Raw genomic sequence first — 13,240 nt, 5'->3', positions numbered from 1 at the left:
TAGATAGGAATTAGTCCCAGATGTTCAACTTTTTTCAAAAGGGGGGGGGCTCAGAAACCAGTGGGGCCTGAAAACCCCCTGGAAACTATAGATTTCACTAATCCAGGGGGGCTGAACCTCTTGATCTTACCTTTAGATAACTATATCAGACATTAAGTCAAATCTGTAGATCTGGCATTTTAAGAAACACTTGAAATAGTTTGAATAGTTTGAATCAAAATGTATATGATTACTGAAGTTTCATGTTGAAATTTACATGCAACAATTTAACATATTTACTTGTACATTTTTTTACCCCTATCATGATTGGGGGCGCAAGCAGGGGTGTTTCCACTCTCCCTCTTTCTAACTTAACCCTAAACAGGCAGGGGGGGGGGGGTTTTGGCGCCCCCCTGTATTTTTTTTGTCCTAGCACTCATTTTTGACACTCACTGTAAAATTTTGTGACTTTTAATGAATAGTAATTTAAAGGATTTTTGTTAAAAAATATATTTTTTTATTTATAGGGTAGGGTACAGGTAGGGTTGTTAATTGTTTTTGAAAATGATTGTTAAACGATCGTTTTTGTTTCGTTAGGTTAGGTTTTTGAAAACAGCCCAGTTGTTTTGAACTTTAAGAAAACAAATAACGATTGTTTTTTAAAAACAATTTGTGACCGTTTTTTATAGGATTGTTTTTTTATGAACGATTGAACGATTAAAAAATTTTATTGACAATTATGTTTATGATCGTTAACAAAGGGTTGTCATTAACGATGGTTAACAAAACAACAAACTTTATAAAAGCGGTCGTTTTGGGAAAAAAAATTACATGCAACTTTATTAAATGTTGTCTTAAATGAACTAACTTAAAAGGCTAAAACTTCTTGTTATTTTCTTAAAAACTACTCAATGATAAGTTCAGATGCCCTTTAGATCGGTTTCCTCTCTTCGTTAACAAAGTTTCATGGTTAACAATCATTAAGGAAGGTTCATCATAACGAAGGGTCCTTGTTAACGATTGCTAACGAAATGACGATTTTTATAAAAGGATTCTTTTTAATAACAATTGTTTTTCAAAACGATGGTCTTAGAAAACGACCATTTTAAAAAAACTTTTAGAAACGTTTTTAAAACAATCTTTTTGTTCTTCATTGTCGTTTTCATAACGTAACGATTGTTTTACAAAAAAATGAAAACATTAACATCCCTAGGTACAGGGTGGAAAAAAAGTCTGGTCTGTAAAAAAACATCTAAAATAGCCCATAACTAAAAACTGTATTTTTTAAAAGCCTTTGAAAAATGCATGTAGAAACACATGTCACACTTTAATATTTGTAAACAAGCAAAAATATCTTTTTCATATTTTGGACCCTTTTTTAGCCATTTTTTTCAACCCTCCCTCCAAACTATTAAAGTAAGCGGATATATTTTTTATTCTTTGATCTTGCCTTAAAAAATTGTACTATGAACATGCAACCCTATACCTATTCTCTAAGGCCATTTTCTAGGGGGGGGGTTTCATAGAGGGCGGTCATGCCCAACAAACAAAAACCCGTGAAGAACACAAGATTATTTGGTTTATTTCACACGAGTGACCCGTCATTATCCCGTGATAATTCACGTGTTGTTGAGGTGATTGTCGACGATTTGATCACGGGTCTAGGACCGAGTTTTTACACGGCGAAAACTTGAGTTTATTTCACGAGATGAACACGGGATTTTTACATGGGAAAATCATTTTTCTCCCATCTACTTTAATTACATTTTTAAAAACCCTGGGAAAGGGGGGGGGGGGGTACATAATTGTTTTCTGATATATAAATATTTAAAAACTATACTGTGTAAAAGTATATAAATATCACAAAATGTTTAGAAACTAAACATTTTAGTTTATATCTTTTACAAGAAACATCTTGAACATGTAAACTTTAAACTTTTCTTATCACAAAGTGATAATTCAAGTCTAAATAATGTTCAAGTATGTTTATGTGTTCATGATTATATGAATTCGCCTTCCTGTATATATCTAAAATATCGATATTCCAAAAAGGGGTTGTTGAGAAATACAATACAAAATTCAATGTGAAACTTTTCTATACTATGCTCATGCTTGTTATAATCTGAAAAATTTATGTCAGTTGAAATATTTCATTTTACTTCAATAAACTTTTAGTTTCTAAAAGATGAGCAGAGACACCAAGTGTTGTGATTTTGCAACTCTGTTAAAAATGAAAGATGAAATTCTTCCCGTGATATCTCAAATATTTTACGCGTGATATTTACAAGAATTAAAATCTAGATAATTCTGGCATTCCATTACTCATGATTAACACGTTTGGAATATGCGAGAGCTTGCACTGGTATCTTTTCTACGAGCAGAACATGAGAAAAAACTACGAGAATTGAACTATAGAATAATCTCAAATATAGTACACGTGATAATTACGAGAATTAAAATCTAAAAATTCTGGCATTGCATTACTCGAGCTTAACACGATAGGAATATGCAAGATTTTGCACTGGTTTATTTTGCTACGTGTACAACATGTGGGTGGTGTGATACGAGGGGAGGGCAGAGGTAGTGCCGAGTGGGGTGGGGGTAAGGGTAACAACAACAGAAGGACAGTTAAGGTGTGAATGTAATACCAGGGGGGGAAGGTTAAAGTGTAGCAGTACTAATAGAATAAATTAGACTCTGCTCAGTGGGTAATAAGATTTGTGTAATCATTTGGACGTCAAAACTTTGGTCATTTGGACGTCAAAAGTTTGGTCATTTGGACGTCAAAAGTTTGGTCATTTGGACGTCAAAAGTTTGGTCATTTGGACATTCAAAGTGACGTCATTTCAACTTCGTAAGTTTGGTCATGAGGTCGTAAGAATCCTTGCCTTAAACGTCCTCAACACGTCCTCAACACCTAAAATATGACTTCGCCGGACGTCGCACTGGTAATTATTGACGTCCTCATGACGACCTTAGGACGTCCTCTGGTTTCTAGGGATAATGGAAATGGAAAAAATTTCCGGATCATTTCCGTACGTAAACCGTAACCCGGAATTCCGGTGGAAACCCTAGTAGAGATGGGGGCTTAAAACAAGATAAACAAGAAAAAAAAGAAAACTTTGAACAGGGAAATTAGAAGAGGATTTCAGCTTTACACTTTTTCACTGATAGCAAATGAAGACAAATACACAGGATGGCAGTTGTCCCACCCCCACCCCCCTTCTATTGTAATGAAATGTATAACCATTTAAATTCTCGCGAATGAAAACCCTCCATTTTTATACAAAGAAGCATTAAATTCATGTGAAAAAACAAAACCAGTGTTGATACTCGCAGTTTTCTGGAGCAGCACAGGTCTGTTTGACTGTGTGACCCCCCCCATCCACCCCTAATTCTAAACTATATTTTTACTTAATTCCCTTTTAAAAACTGTTGAGAGGTAAATTATACATGAAACAAGAATTAACTTATTCTTGAGGGACCTAAACTGAGTATCATACATAAAATTCATGAAAAGTTATCCAGGAGAACAACATATGGAAAAGTAAAAATCTTATGAACCTAGTATTTAATTTTAGATCCTGATTTGCTGTTTAAAGAATTGCATGATCTACAGATATCAATTAAGATTTGTTATTCATAAATTCAAACATTTGTTATGCTTGATATTGAGTATCAATCAGTTGTGTAAAGAGATAGAATAAAGTATTGCCTACATTTATTACATTTTCTTGTATTATTTTTCACATTTCATTTAGGCATTTTTTGCCTAAAATTTCAAATGTATAAGTTCACTTCACAAACATCTTCAGAATACATTTTTTCTTTCAAGGTTGCTAACTGTTTTTAAAAACGTTTTTTGTCTTTTCTAAAAACAGAGGGTCACAACTAGGAATGTTAACCTTATTCTGACTAAAAGGGGGGGGACATATTTAACCCGCTCCCCACTATGGCTTTCTTGAAATAAAGTATTTTAGCTAGGAGCTAGAAAGCATATATTTTGGCCTATCTGAATTCCCTGGTAAGCATATCTAGTGATATATTGTAGAGTTTTCTGTTGTAATGATTAGTACGATCTTTATTATCCATGTTATTAATATATCTTATCTTTTTCAATGTGACCCTGACCGGCCAATCCGGTCAGTTTGATTTACCTTTATATAAATAAATTAGTACTACATGAAACGTTGTGTTATACGGACGTATACAGAGCCTTGAGTTTTGGCTAGAGATAGAGTCAGTGAGACTATAAGTAGACTTTGAGTAGAGTAATCTTGGACCTAGATTCATTACAATATATCAAAGATTAAACTGATTGATGGAAATTTACCTGCTGTAAAAATATTCTAGTTACATTAAAATGAATACTCCTTACATTACATTATCAAAAATTACAGCAAGCTGAAACCTGCTTACATTAATTACTTTGATTGTCTGTTGCGTCATGAATCAGCACTAACTTCAATTAGAATTTAATTGTATTAAGCTACAGCACTGAAACCCTTAATAACAAATTCATCAATTTATCAAATGTCGTCTTGACAATTTTTTAATGAGTTTTATACTTTATTAAGTAAATTTCAATATTTGCGAAAATAAATAAATATCCATGAATATGCGGGAGAGTTCCATATAATCATTTAATTAAAAATGAAATATCTGCCACATTCCATTATCAGAAAGTGAAGAATACGACATTTGATGAATTCTTTCGATGTATTCGTTATTAAGGGTTTCACTGTAAAAGCAATTGAACTATAGAATNGGGGGGGGGGGGTGGGGGCAATTTGGTAATTTTTTTATGTAACTCAAAAAGTATTGGTCTAAGGCTGATAGAATTTTTTTACTTTTCCTAATTACCCAAAGGCCTCCCTAAAACCGGTATTTTAAACTAACTACCGAAGTCCTCAGGCACACTGCCTGAATGATTACTTTTTCCGGTAACAAACAAAATCTTTGTTTTGACCCACTTTCAGTCGTCAGATTTTGATAACTTTTAGCTTTTTGGAAAGCCTATGATAAAAGGAAAAACGGATTTCAAAATTTTGCAAAACAGATTTGCAATGTTTTTGCAAAAAACTCATCAAAGGAAATTTGCACACTTTTACTTTTTCTTAATAACATATCAGGTTATTTAAAATTTTGCAAACATTTTTGCAGATCTAAAATGTCATGGTCAAGAGCTTTTCAAAAATGTATATTTTATCATTTTTGGACATTTTTTTGCAAACATTTTTACTTCATAAATGGATTTTGCAAAAAAATTCAATTTTTTGCAATTTTGCATTTTTTCATATTCTAAAAGTAGAGCACAAGAGCTTTCCAATGATGTATCATTTGTCATATTTGGACATCAAACATGGGATTTAGATTGACCCCATCTCTCGAGCATATCCTGTTTTTCTAGAACCCAGCAGGGATAGGGTTATAGTATCTTTAATAATACTGACAATAAAATATTTCCGTTTTAGCTTGTTAATGTGTATTTGTTTGTTCAGAGGGGTCCTGAAGGAAAAGAACCACTATCAGATACCCAGAAATTTCTCAAATTTCCCAACTGTTCAGGTTTTGGGAAATTGCCAATTTTGACATTTTTTAAAAATTGCTGTCACTTCCTCTCCAAATGAAGTACTTAGATTCTGTAGTGTGAGAATTGTACATTTTATAGGTACACTCCCCTGATGAGTCATCTTTAGTTACAGGAAAAAATGTATGTACATTCAGCAAAGTAAATGTATGTCTTCTTATGACTTTTTATTATAACTTTGAGTATTGAGTTATAGTGAATTGATTTCATTTTATAATGTGAACAGCAACTAATACTTTTGCATTAATTTGAATTTTAAATCAACTCCAATAAAAATTATTAACAAATGTTTTAACAAATAAATTTATTTCAGATTACAAATCATGTTTGGTGTTTGTTTTAGAACAAAAATAAATAGAATTCATTCCTCAAAAAGAAGTAAGAGATGTTTAATAACCAAAATTAATTAATAGATATTTAAATATAATCATTTTTTCAGTAAAAGTTGTGTTAATGTGTCTAATCCCAGTTTTGTGTGTTCCTATATTTGATATATTCAATCAAATTGGAAATGATGAAATGCAAATTACAAAAAATCTAATCATGAAAAGGTAAATTCACACTGTATTTTTACCAGTCAAAACTGAACTTCCTCATCAGTTTATTTAACATTTATTTTTTTTTTGAATTTTCTTTTGTTTACAAAATTTTAAAGACCAGTGAGATTTTTCTTAGACTGATTTATCTTCTTTGAAGCTGATCATACATCTGTGTTCTGTTCCTCTCATTTAAATCTATGAATTCTAATCCCTTGCAAACAAGGAAAAATTACATTTTGACAAATATTTCTGCTTTTCTTTCTCCCCAATATTATGCATATTACTGTTTGTGTTCAATTCAGAGGTAAGTTTCTCTGACAAATTATATTGTGGGTTGATGATGCAGCTCTATCATCCAGCTATTTTTCATATTTATTTTAGACATTCTTACAGGTGGAAAAAATTAAAGTCACAGCTAAGCGGAGTTTGAAAATTCTGATTAAAAATCCTCTATTATTATGAGAAATGGGATAAGTAAGGTTAGGCAAGGAAAGGATATTTTTGACAAAAGATTTTTTTATTCTTGTAAGTTCATCTTAGACAGTACTTTAGAATACTGCCTTGTCTACAACAATCTTTCCTTGCAGCTGGCAGAGTATAAAATGGTATCATAGTGCATGGTGCACAACCAATAAGGTTCTACTTTCTATGTTTCCATTTCCCTTGTTTTTGGGAAGAGGGAGGGGGAAGTCAAGCAAAGAGAATCCGGCCCCTTTCTCCGTTTTCTATTATTCTCTTTTTTTTCCAAGTAGTGTGTGCTGACATGTTCTGCTCAGCCTCAAGAAACTTGAGAGTGATGCAAAAGAACCTAACTGTGCTGAAGCTCACTTGATGCTTACACATAGAACCAGATGCAATCTAAAGAATTAAAATCTTTCTAACAGGGTTGGAATGGATACAACTAGCCAGGCTTTATAATAAGGAGTATATTTAAAGCTTTTGTTACTCATTCTAAAACTCTGAAGTAAGTGTAGTTTGGGCAAAACGTGAGTTTGGTGAAATGTAATTTGGGTTAAATATAGTAATGGCTGAAACATGAATTGGGTGAAACGTTATATTGGGTGAAATGTTATTGGGTGAAACCTTGGGGTGAAACATTATTGGGTGAAACCCAATTGGGCGAAAAGTGATTGGGCAAACACACTGTACAGGCTACCGAAGATATCAAGCAAGCAATCTGTCCGAGACCTACAACTCTATATTCTCAAACTAGTCCTATTGTACAGGCTAATGGAGATATCAAGCAACCAAATAAGTCTGGGAGCTACACATCAACTACAAAGATACACAAGAGTTAACAGACCTGTATCTAGTACCACAGCATGGCCAAATTACCAAATTCAACTAAAGTTCGGCCAGCTCAACTACCAGCCAGATAAACTTCTCCAGATGGTTCTATGAATAGAACCACTTGAGACAGAGAACAACTAGGAGACATCAGTAGAGAAGGTCTATAATAGTGATAGGAATAGTAATTTACCTATTCCTATTACTGTTATATACTAGAGCTTGTAAGGTTTATGTGAAGTTTAGTTTTCTGCTGTCTCAATTCTGTATTTTTATTGGCTTTCACTGTCTTCTAATAAACAAATAAAAATTTATTTATAAGGTTACAAATTTACTTCTGAGAAATTCCAGTGCAGTGAGCATATGAGATACCATGTTGGCATCTAATGTATCTACAGGCATCTAATGCATCATTGTTTAATCATCATCATTTTGAATTATCAAATTCAATTTTAATACTAATTTATTAATTATACTCCTGAGAAAGCATGTAATTTTAAGAGAACAATTTTTGGACCCCTCCCATCAATTTTGTACATGGATCTCTGATGGAACACAGGGAATTGATTATGTGGCCAAAGTGCCGGCCCCTAGCCTGTCCTATCTGTGGCGCTTGGCTCCCTAGCCTGTCCTAGCCACTGCAGTTTGCCCCCTAGTCTGCGCTTGGCCCAGAAATTGTCTTAACCTAACCTAACCCTAAAATTTAAAAAAAATAAATAATACTAATTTAGCTAAAAAATAAGTAGTCATATACAAAATTTATAGGAGAGGGGGGGGTCCAAAACATGTATACTAGGACGATACCAACTAAGTTAATCTAATAAAATAAAATAAAATGATAATCATACCAAGATTTTCACTGGCCACATGTTGATTGTTGACACATATAGAATTGGCCATCATCCTCAGAGATTTAGTAGTTTAGAAGGTCGTCCAACTTTAATGTGTTCTTTGTGTGTAAGAAGAGTCTGATTGTCATTATTATCACTCACACATCAGTAGCAAGCAGCAAGTAATCTTCATTCTAATCCTTTGAAATTCAACTTTTAACTTGTTTGTCTGCAATATTTGTAAACAAACCCCCATAAATTTGTACAGAGTACAAATATACTTGACGCGAACCTGTATATCCAAAGTACTGCATGGCAGTAGTTAATACCATAGCTAAATGGCAATCTATAATTTCAAATGTAACCCTCTGGTATGGTGAAGACGAGATACTAGAGCAATAAAGTTATATATTTCATAAAGTGTTGTGTTTTGTTTTGTTAAGACTATTTCTGAGCCAAGGGCAGCTAGAACTAACTTAGGGAGCCAAGCAATGCAGTTTCATAAATGTCAAATCAATTTAGAATTTGGAAATAATGTAATTTTATGAAGTGTAAATATAGAGGTGTACTTAAAGGTAATATAACCTTATGGAAATGTAACTGACACAAAATGATTCATAAGAACTGTAATTCTAGAATGTGTAATTTTATGAAGTGTAACTGTCCTGTCTAATAGCAGACAAACTTGAACTTACAATTTACAATGCATATTTAATTAATGTCATCCCATCTGCATTCTTTGTTTTTCAGAGAACCTAGCAAAATTGATGAGCATCAATTCATGAATACAACTTACCAGAAGCTGCAAACTTCAACTGGAATATTTCTTCTTTACAATTCTTATTTAGATGTCAGGTAATAAAAGAAAATAGCAAGTAAAAATTCTTTAATAATCAGGACTATCTGAATTAAGGGAGATTGATGTTAGATTAATTTAATTAGTCTAACTGAAACCCCCCCCCCTGCCAGCCTTTTCACCTTCTACCTAAAATGTACTATTTCATCTCTCCCATTATTTAAGAAACTGGAACAATAATAAATTAACAAATAGAAATAACAACTTAAGGTTGAAAAAAGTCCTTTCATCCTTTTAAGAGGTTGATTTTTATTGACCTTGTAAAGGCTGGGAGGTCTGAATCTATGCATAGCTTGGGGAGGGGGCTAGGTAAAGTAAACAAACTATACCACTAACTTTAACCCATTATGGTGCAAGTATTTTTATTCCTCAGAATTGGCTTCAATTTTGTACATCATCTACATTTGACCAAATATATACCGGACATTTTATTTTTTTTTTCACTTATCATTTACATTTGGAGCTATGGACAGATGTTGTTATCAAAGTATTTAGAATTAATGTACAACAACACCTAATTTTATCCAGACTTAACTAACACTTTCTTGGCTATCATTTAGAAGACACCATTTCTGTCAATGAAAGACCTGTGCTATTAATTAAGAGAATAATAGTAGGAAGGAAAAAAAACATAAAAAAGGAAGGAAAAATTATAAACTTAAAGAAAGAGGAAAAAGAAAGGTTCAGGAAATTAAATTTGAATTTATATAAAGGAAGGGAAATAAAGGAAGGATGCCAACAAATATATTTGTTTTAAACTTAGAAATGAAAAAGGCAAAAAGGTAATGCTGTACGAAAATTTAAGGGTTTCTAGAGTGCTGGGGTTCATACTCAACAAACAAAAACCCATGAAGAACATAAGATTATATGTTTTTTTTTTTACACAAGTGACCCATCAATATCCCGGGATATTTCATGTGTTGTCGAGGTGAATGTTGACGAGTTGATCATGGGTCTAGGACCGAGTTTTTACACAGTAAAACTTGAGTTTATTTCAAGAGATGAACACAGGATTTTTACATGAGAAAATTATTTTATCTACTTAAATTACATTTTTAAAAAACCCCGGGAAAGTGGGGGATATATAATTGATTTCTGATATATGAATATATTATAAAATATACAGTGTAAAAGTATATAATAATTACAAAATGTTTAGAAACTAAAAAATTTAGTTTATATAAAACATCTTGAACACGTAAACTTTAAACTTTTCTTATCACAAAGTGATATTTCAAGACTTAAAAATGTTCAATTTTGTTGTTGTGTTCATAATTGTAAGAATACTCCTTATTCTAAAATGGGGTTGTTGAGAAATACAATTCAAAATTCAATTTGAAACTTTTCTATACTCTGCTCATGCTTGTTATAATCTAAAAAATCTATGTCAGTTAAAATATTTCATTCTACTACAATAAACTTTTAGTTTCAAAAAGATGAGCAGAGACACCAAGTGAAATGTAATTTTGCAAATATATTAAAAATAAAACATGAAGTTCTTCCCGTGATATCTCAAATATTTTACTTGTGATATTTACAAGAATTAAAATCTAGATATTCTGGCATTCCATTACTCATGATGAACACGTTGGGAATATGCCAGATCTTGCACTGGTATCTTTCCTATGAGCACAACATGTGAAAAAAAGAAAAAAAGACAAGAATTGAGCTATAGAATTATCTCAAATACATTACGCGTATTAAAATATAAAATTCTGGCATTGCATTACTCAAGTTGAACATGATAGGAATATGCACTGGTTTATTTTGCTACGTGTACAACATGTGAAATAACGACGAGAATTTTCAAAGAATATTTTCGCGTTTTTTACCCCTGCTGTACACAGGAGGAATCTTCAAGATTGGGAAAAGTAGATTTTCCACAAGTATAATACAAGGATTGTCCATGAATTAATAATGTGAATTATCAACCAGCTCTCCATCATGTTAATATTGTTAAAAACCTGTGTTTTGATTGTTGGGTAATCCTTACTGCTATGTGTACAATATTTTAATGTTTTGTAAACTTAGGCATTCAGGCAGTTAGCTAATTGGGTATCATGCCTGGACTACGTCACCTGTCAATATTGACTTTTTCAAAACAACAAAGCCCTTGAAAAACAGATGTAGAAACATGTGTCAGACTTTGATATTTGTTTAAAACTAAAAAAAATATTTTAGCATTTTATACCATTTTTTATGCATTTTTGTTATTACCCAGACTATTAAAGTTCTTGGTCTAATTTTTTGTAATGAGATGGGCTTGAAAAATTGAACTGTGAACATGCATTTCAACCCTATACCTATTATTCATAGCCTTTTTCTAGGGGAGGGGGGATCGTGGGTTGCTCCCCCCAGGCTTTACATAGATTCAGACCCCCAAGTCTAAAATCACTATTTGTCACCTAACATTTTTAAAACTTTTACAAATGTGTGGGAAAAAAGGCTACTGAGGGGGTTTTGTGATGGAAGAAGGTAGGGTAGGGGTATGCTAAGGACATTTACTAAGGACATTGAAAATAAGATGAAAAAAAAAATTTTAATAGTGTGGCTTGGAGTCAAGAAAATATTTACAGTTAAAGCAGGAAATTGGAATGATACTAAATAAAAAAAAAACAATGATTTCTTCAGCACTTACTGTCACAATTGAATTCCGTCTCTAACACTGGTTGTGGGTGCACTTTGTTTGATAAGATTGTACCTAGAGAGTACATATACAGTAAATTGCATACATATGAGTTGGGCGTTACCAGTGCAGTTCCTTGCACTGCACAAACCAGACCCCCCACCCCACTTCCTACTTCTAGCACTAATGGGTACTGGAACAGGATAAGGTAGTCACACAATTCTACAATTCTAGTGATACTAGCTTCTGTCCGCTGCCTTCTGGTCCTAGAACTGTCCTCAAGGGATAGATAGTTAGCCAGTGACATTAGATATGTACAGATCTTCTGTGTACCGTACCGACCTTTCATTCGTACTCGAGCCTCGTTGCGATAACTTTTTGACTTTTCTGTTCTAACTCCTCTCTACCTCTTACTCACAACATACCATTATTATCAAACTTTGAAACTGATTACTAACATTACATAGTAAATATGCAAAATCAGAACAATATTAAAGATAACAAACATGGAACTAATAATTCAACAGAACCCCTTGGTGAACCAACATGCCACAAATATATCGTTTTACAGACAAGATCCCATTGTAAGAATAATTGGATATCTTAATCAGCATCCACCTAGGGTAAGTTTTAATCTTTACTTTAATAAAAATTTACTTTTTTGTATAAAACTTTTAAAACTTATTGTAATCCTGAAATTTAATCTTACCTTTTTTTCCTGTAGATTCAGTCTTACTGCCAATTAACATACAATGCACTTGGGGAAACAGTTTTAATACAGGTAATTGGTGCATTTTTAAACACCAAATCTAGGGCATATGCAAGGGGGGCAAGTGGGGCAGTGCCCCCTAGACCTTCAAAAGGGGGGCGTATATATTGCAATTACTTTCAGTAATGTTAGATTTATTCAGGGATGTTAGATTTGTCTTTACAAATCTAAACATAGGACAGTGTATTCTAAATGTAAATGATGCTTTACCTATACCTAGATTGAATAAAGTAAAGAAGGCCAAGCAGCCATGAACCCTGTGGAAAAGTCTCCATAACCCTATATGGAAAAGTGTCCGAACCCTGTAGAAAATCTCTGAAACCTATTAGGAGCAAAAAAAGGCTTATTCAGGGGGAGATTTCATGATTCCTCAATTTTTTAAACATATAGCACAGGATCACACTAAAGTATTACTAATAAATGTAATTTTGATCTCATTCAGGCCCTAATATGTGTTTCTTTTGTATTCCTATCTTAGGCGAGTCACGGAAGTTCGTAGTAAGATTTTGACTCCACTGGAGACCACCGGAGGGAATTTTTTTTCACTGGAGGGGTTTAAAAAAATGCTTTTTACAATTCAAAACTTTACTCAAGGTGATTTACATTCCACTGGAGGGATTCAGATGTCCTTCCTGGGGGGGTTATAATTCCACTGGAGGGATTCAGTTATCATTCCTAGGGGTTTATAATTCCATTGGAGGGATTCAGATATCCTTCCCGGGGGTTTATAATTCCACTGGAGGGATTCAGTTATCCTTCCAAGG

General features: G+C 33.0%; 1 protein-coding gene across 1 annotated transcript in view; it reads left to right on the top strand.

Annotated features, from left to right (window-relative positions):
• The first annotated feature begins 5,886 nt into the window (after positions 1–5,886).
• Positions 5,887–13,240, top strand: part of LOC111704452 (uncharacterized) — a 32,630-nt gene continuing 25,276 nt past the window's right edge. Inside the window, exons 1-5 of the mRNA XM_023476685.1 lie at positions 5,887–5,947; positions 6,009–6,120; positions 8,976–9,080; positions 12,279–12,330; positions 12,432–12,488. Coding sequence (XP_023332453.1) covers positions 5,893–5,947; positions 6,009–6,120; positions 8,976–9,080; positions 12,279–12,330; positions 12,432–12,488 — 381 coding nt within the window. The 5' untranslated portion in view covers positions 5,887–5,892. The remainder of the gene's footprint in view (positions 5,948–6,008; positions 6,121–8,975; positions 9,081–12,278; positions 12,331–12,431; positions 12,489–13,240) is intronic.

The sequence above is a fragment of the Eurytemora carolleeae genome, unplaced genomic scaffold, assembly GCF_000591075.1.
Source record: "Eurytemora carolleeae unplaced genomic scaffold, Eaff_2.0 scaffold597, whole genome shotgun sequence".
In the NCBI taxonomy this organism is placed as follows: domain Eukaryota; kingdom Metazoa; phylum Arthropoda; class Copepoda; order Calanoida; family Temoridae; genus Eurytemora; species Eurytemora carolleeae.
Note: the sequence above shows the minus strand (reverse complement) of the source record. Positions and strands in the feature narration are given on the sequence as shown.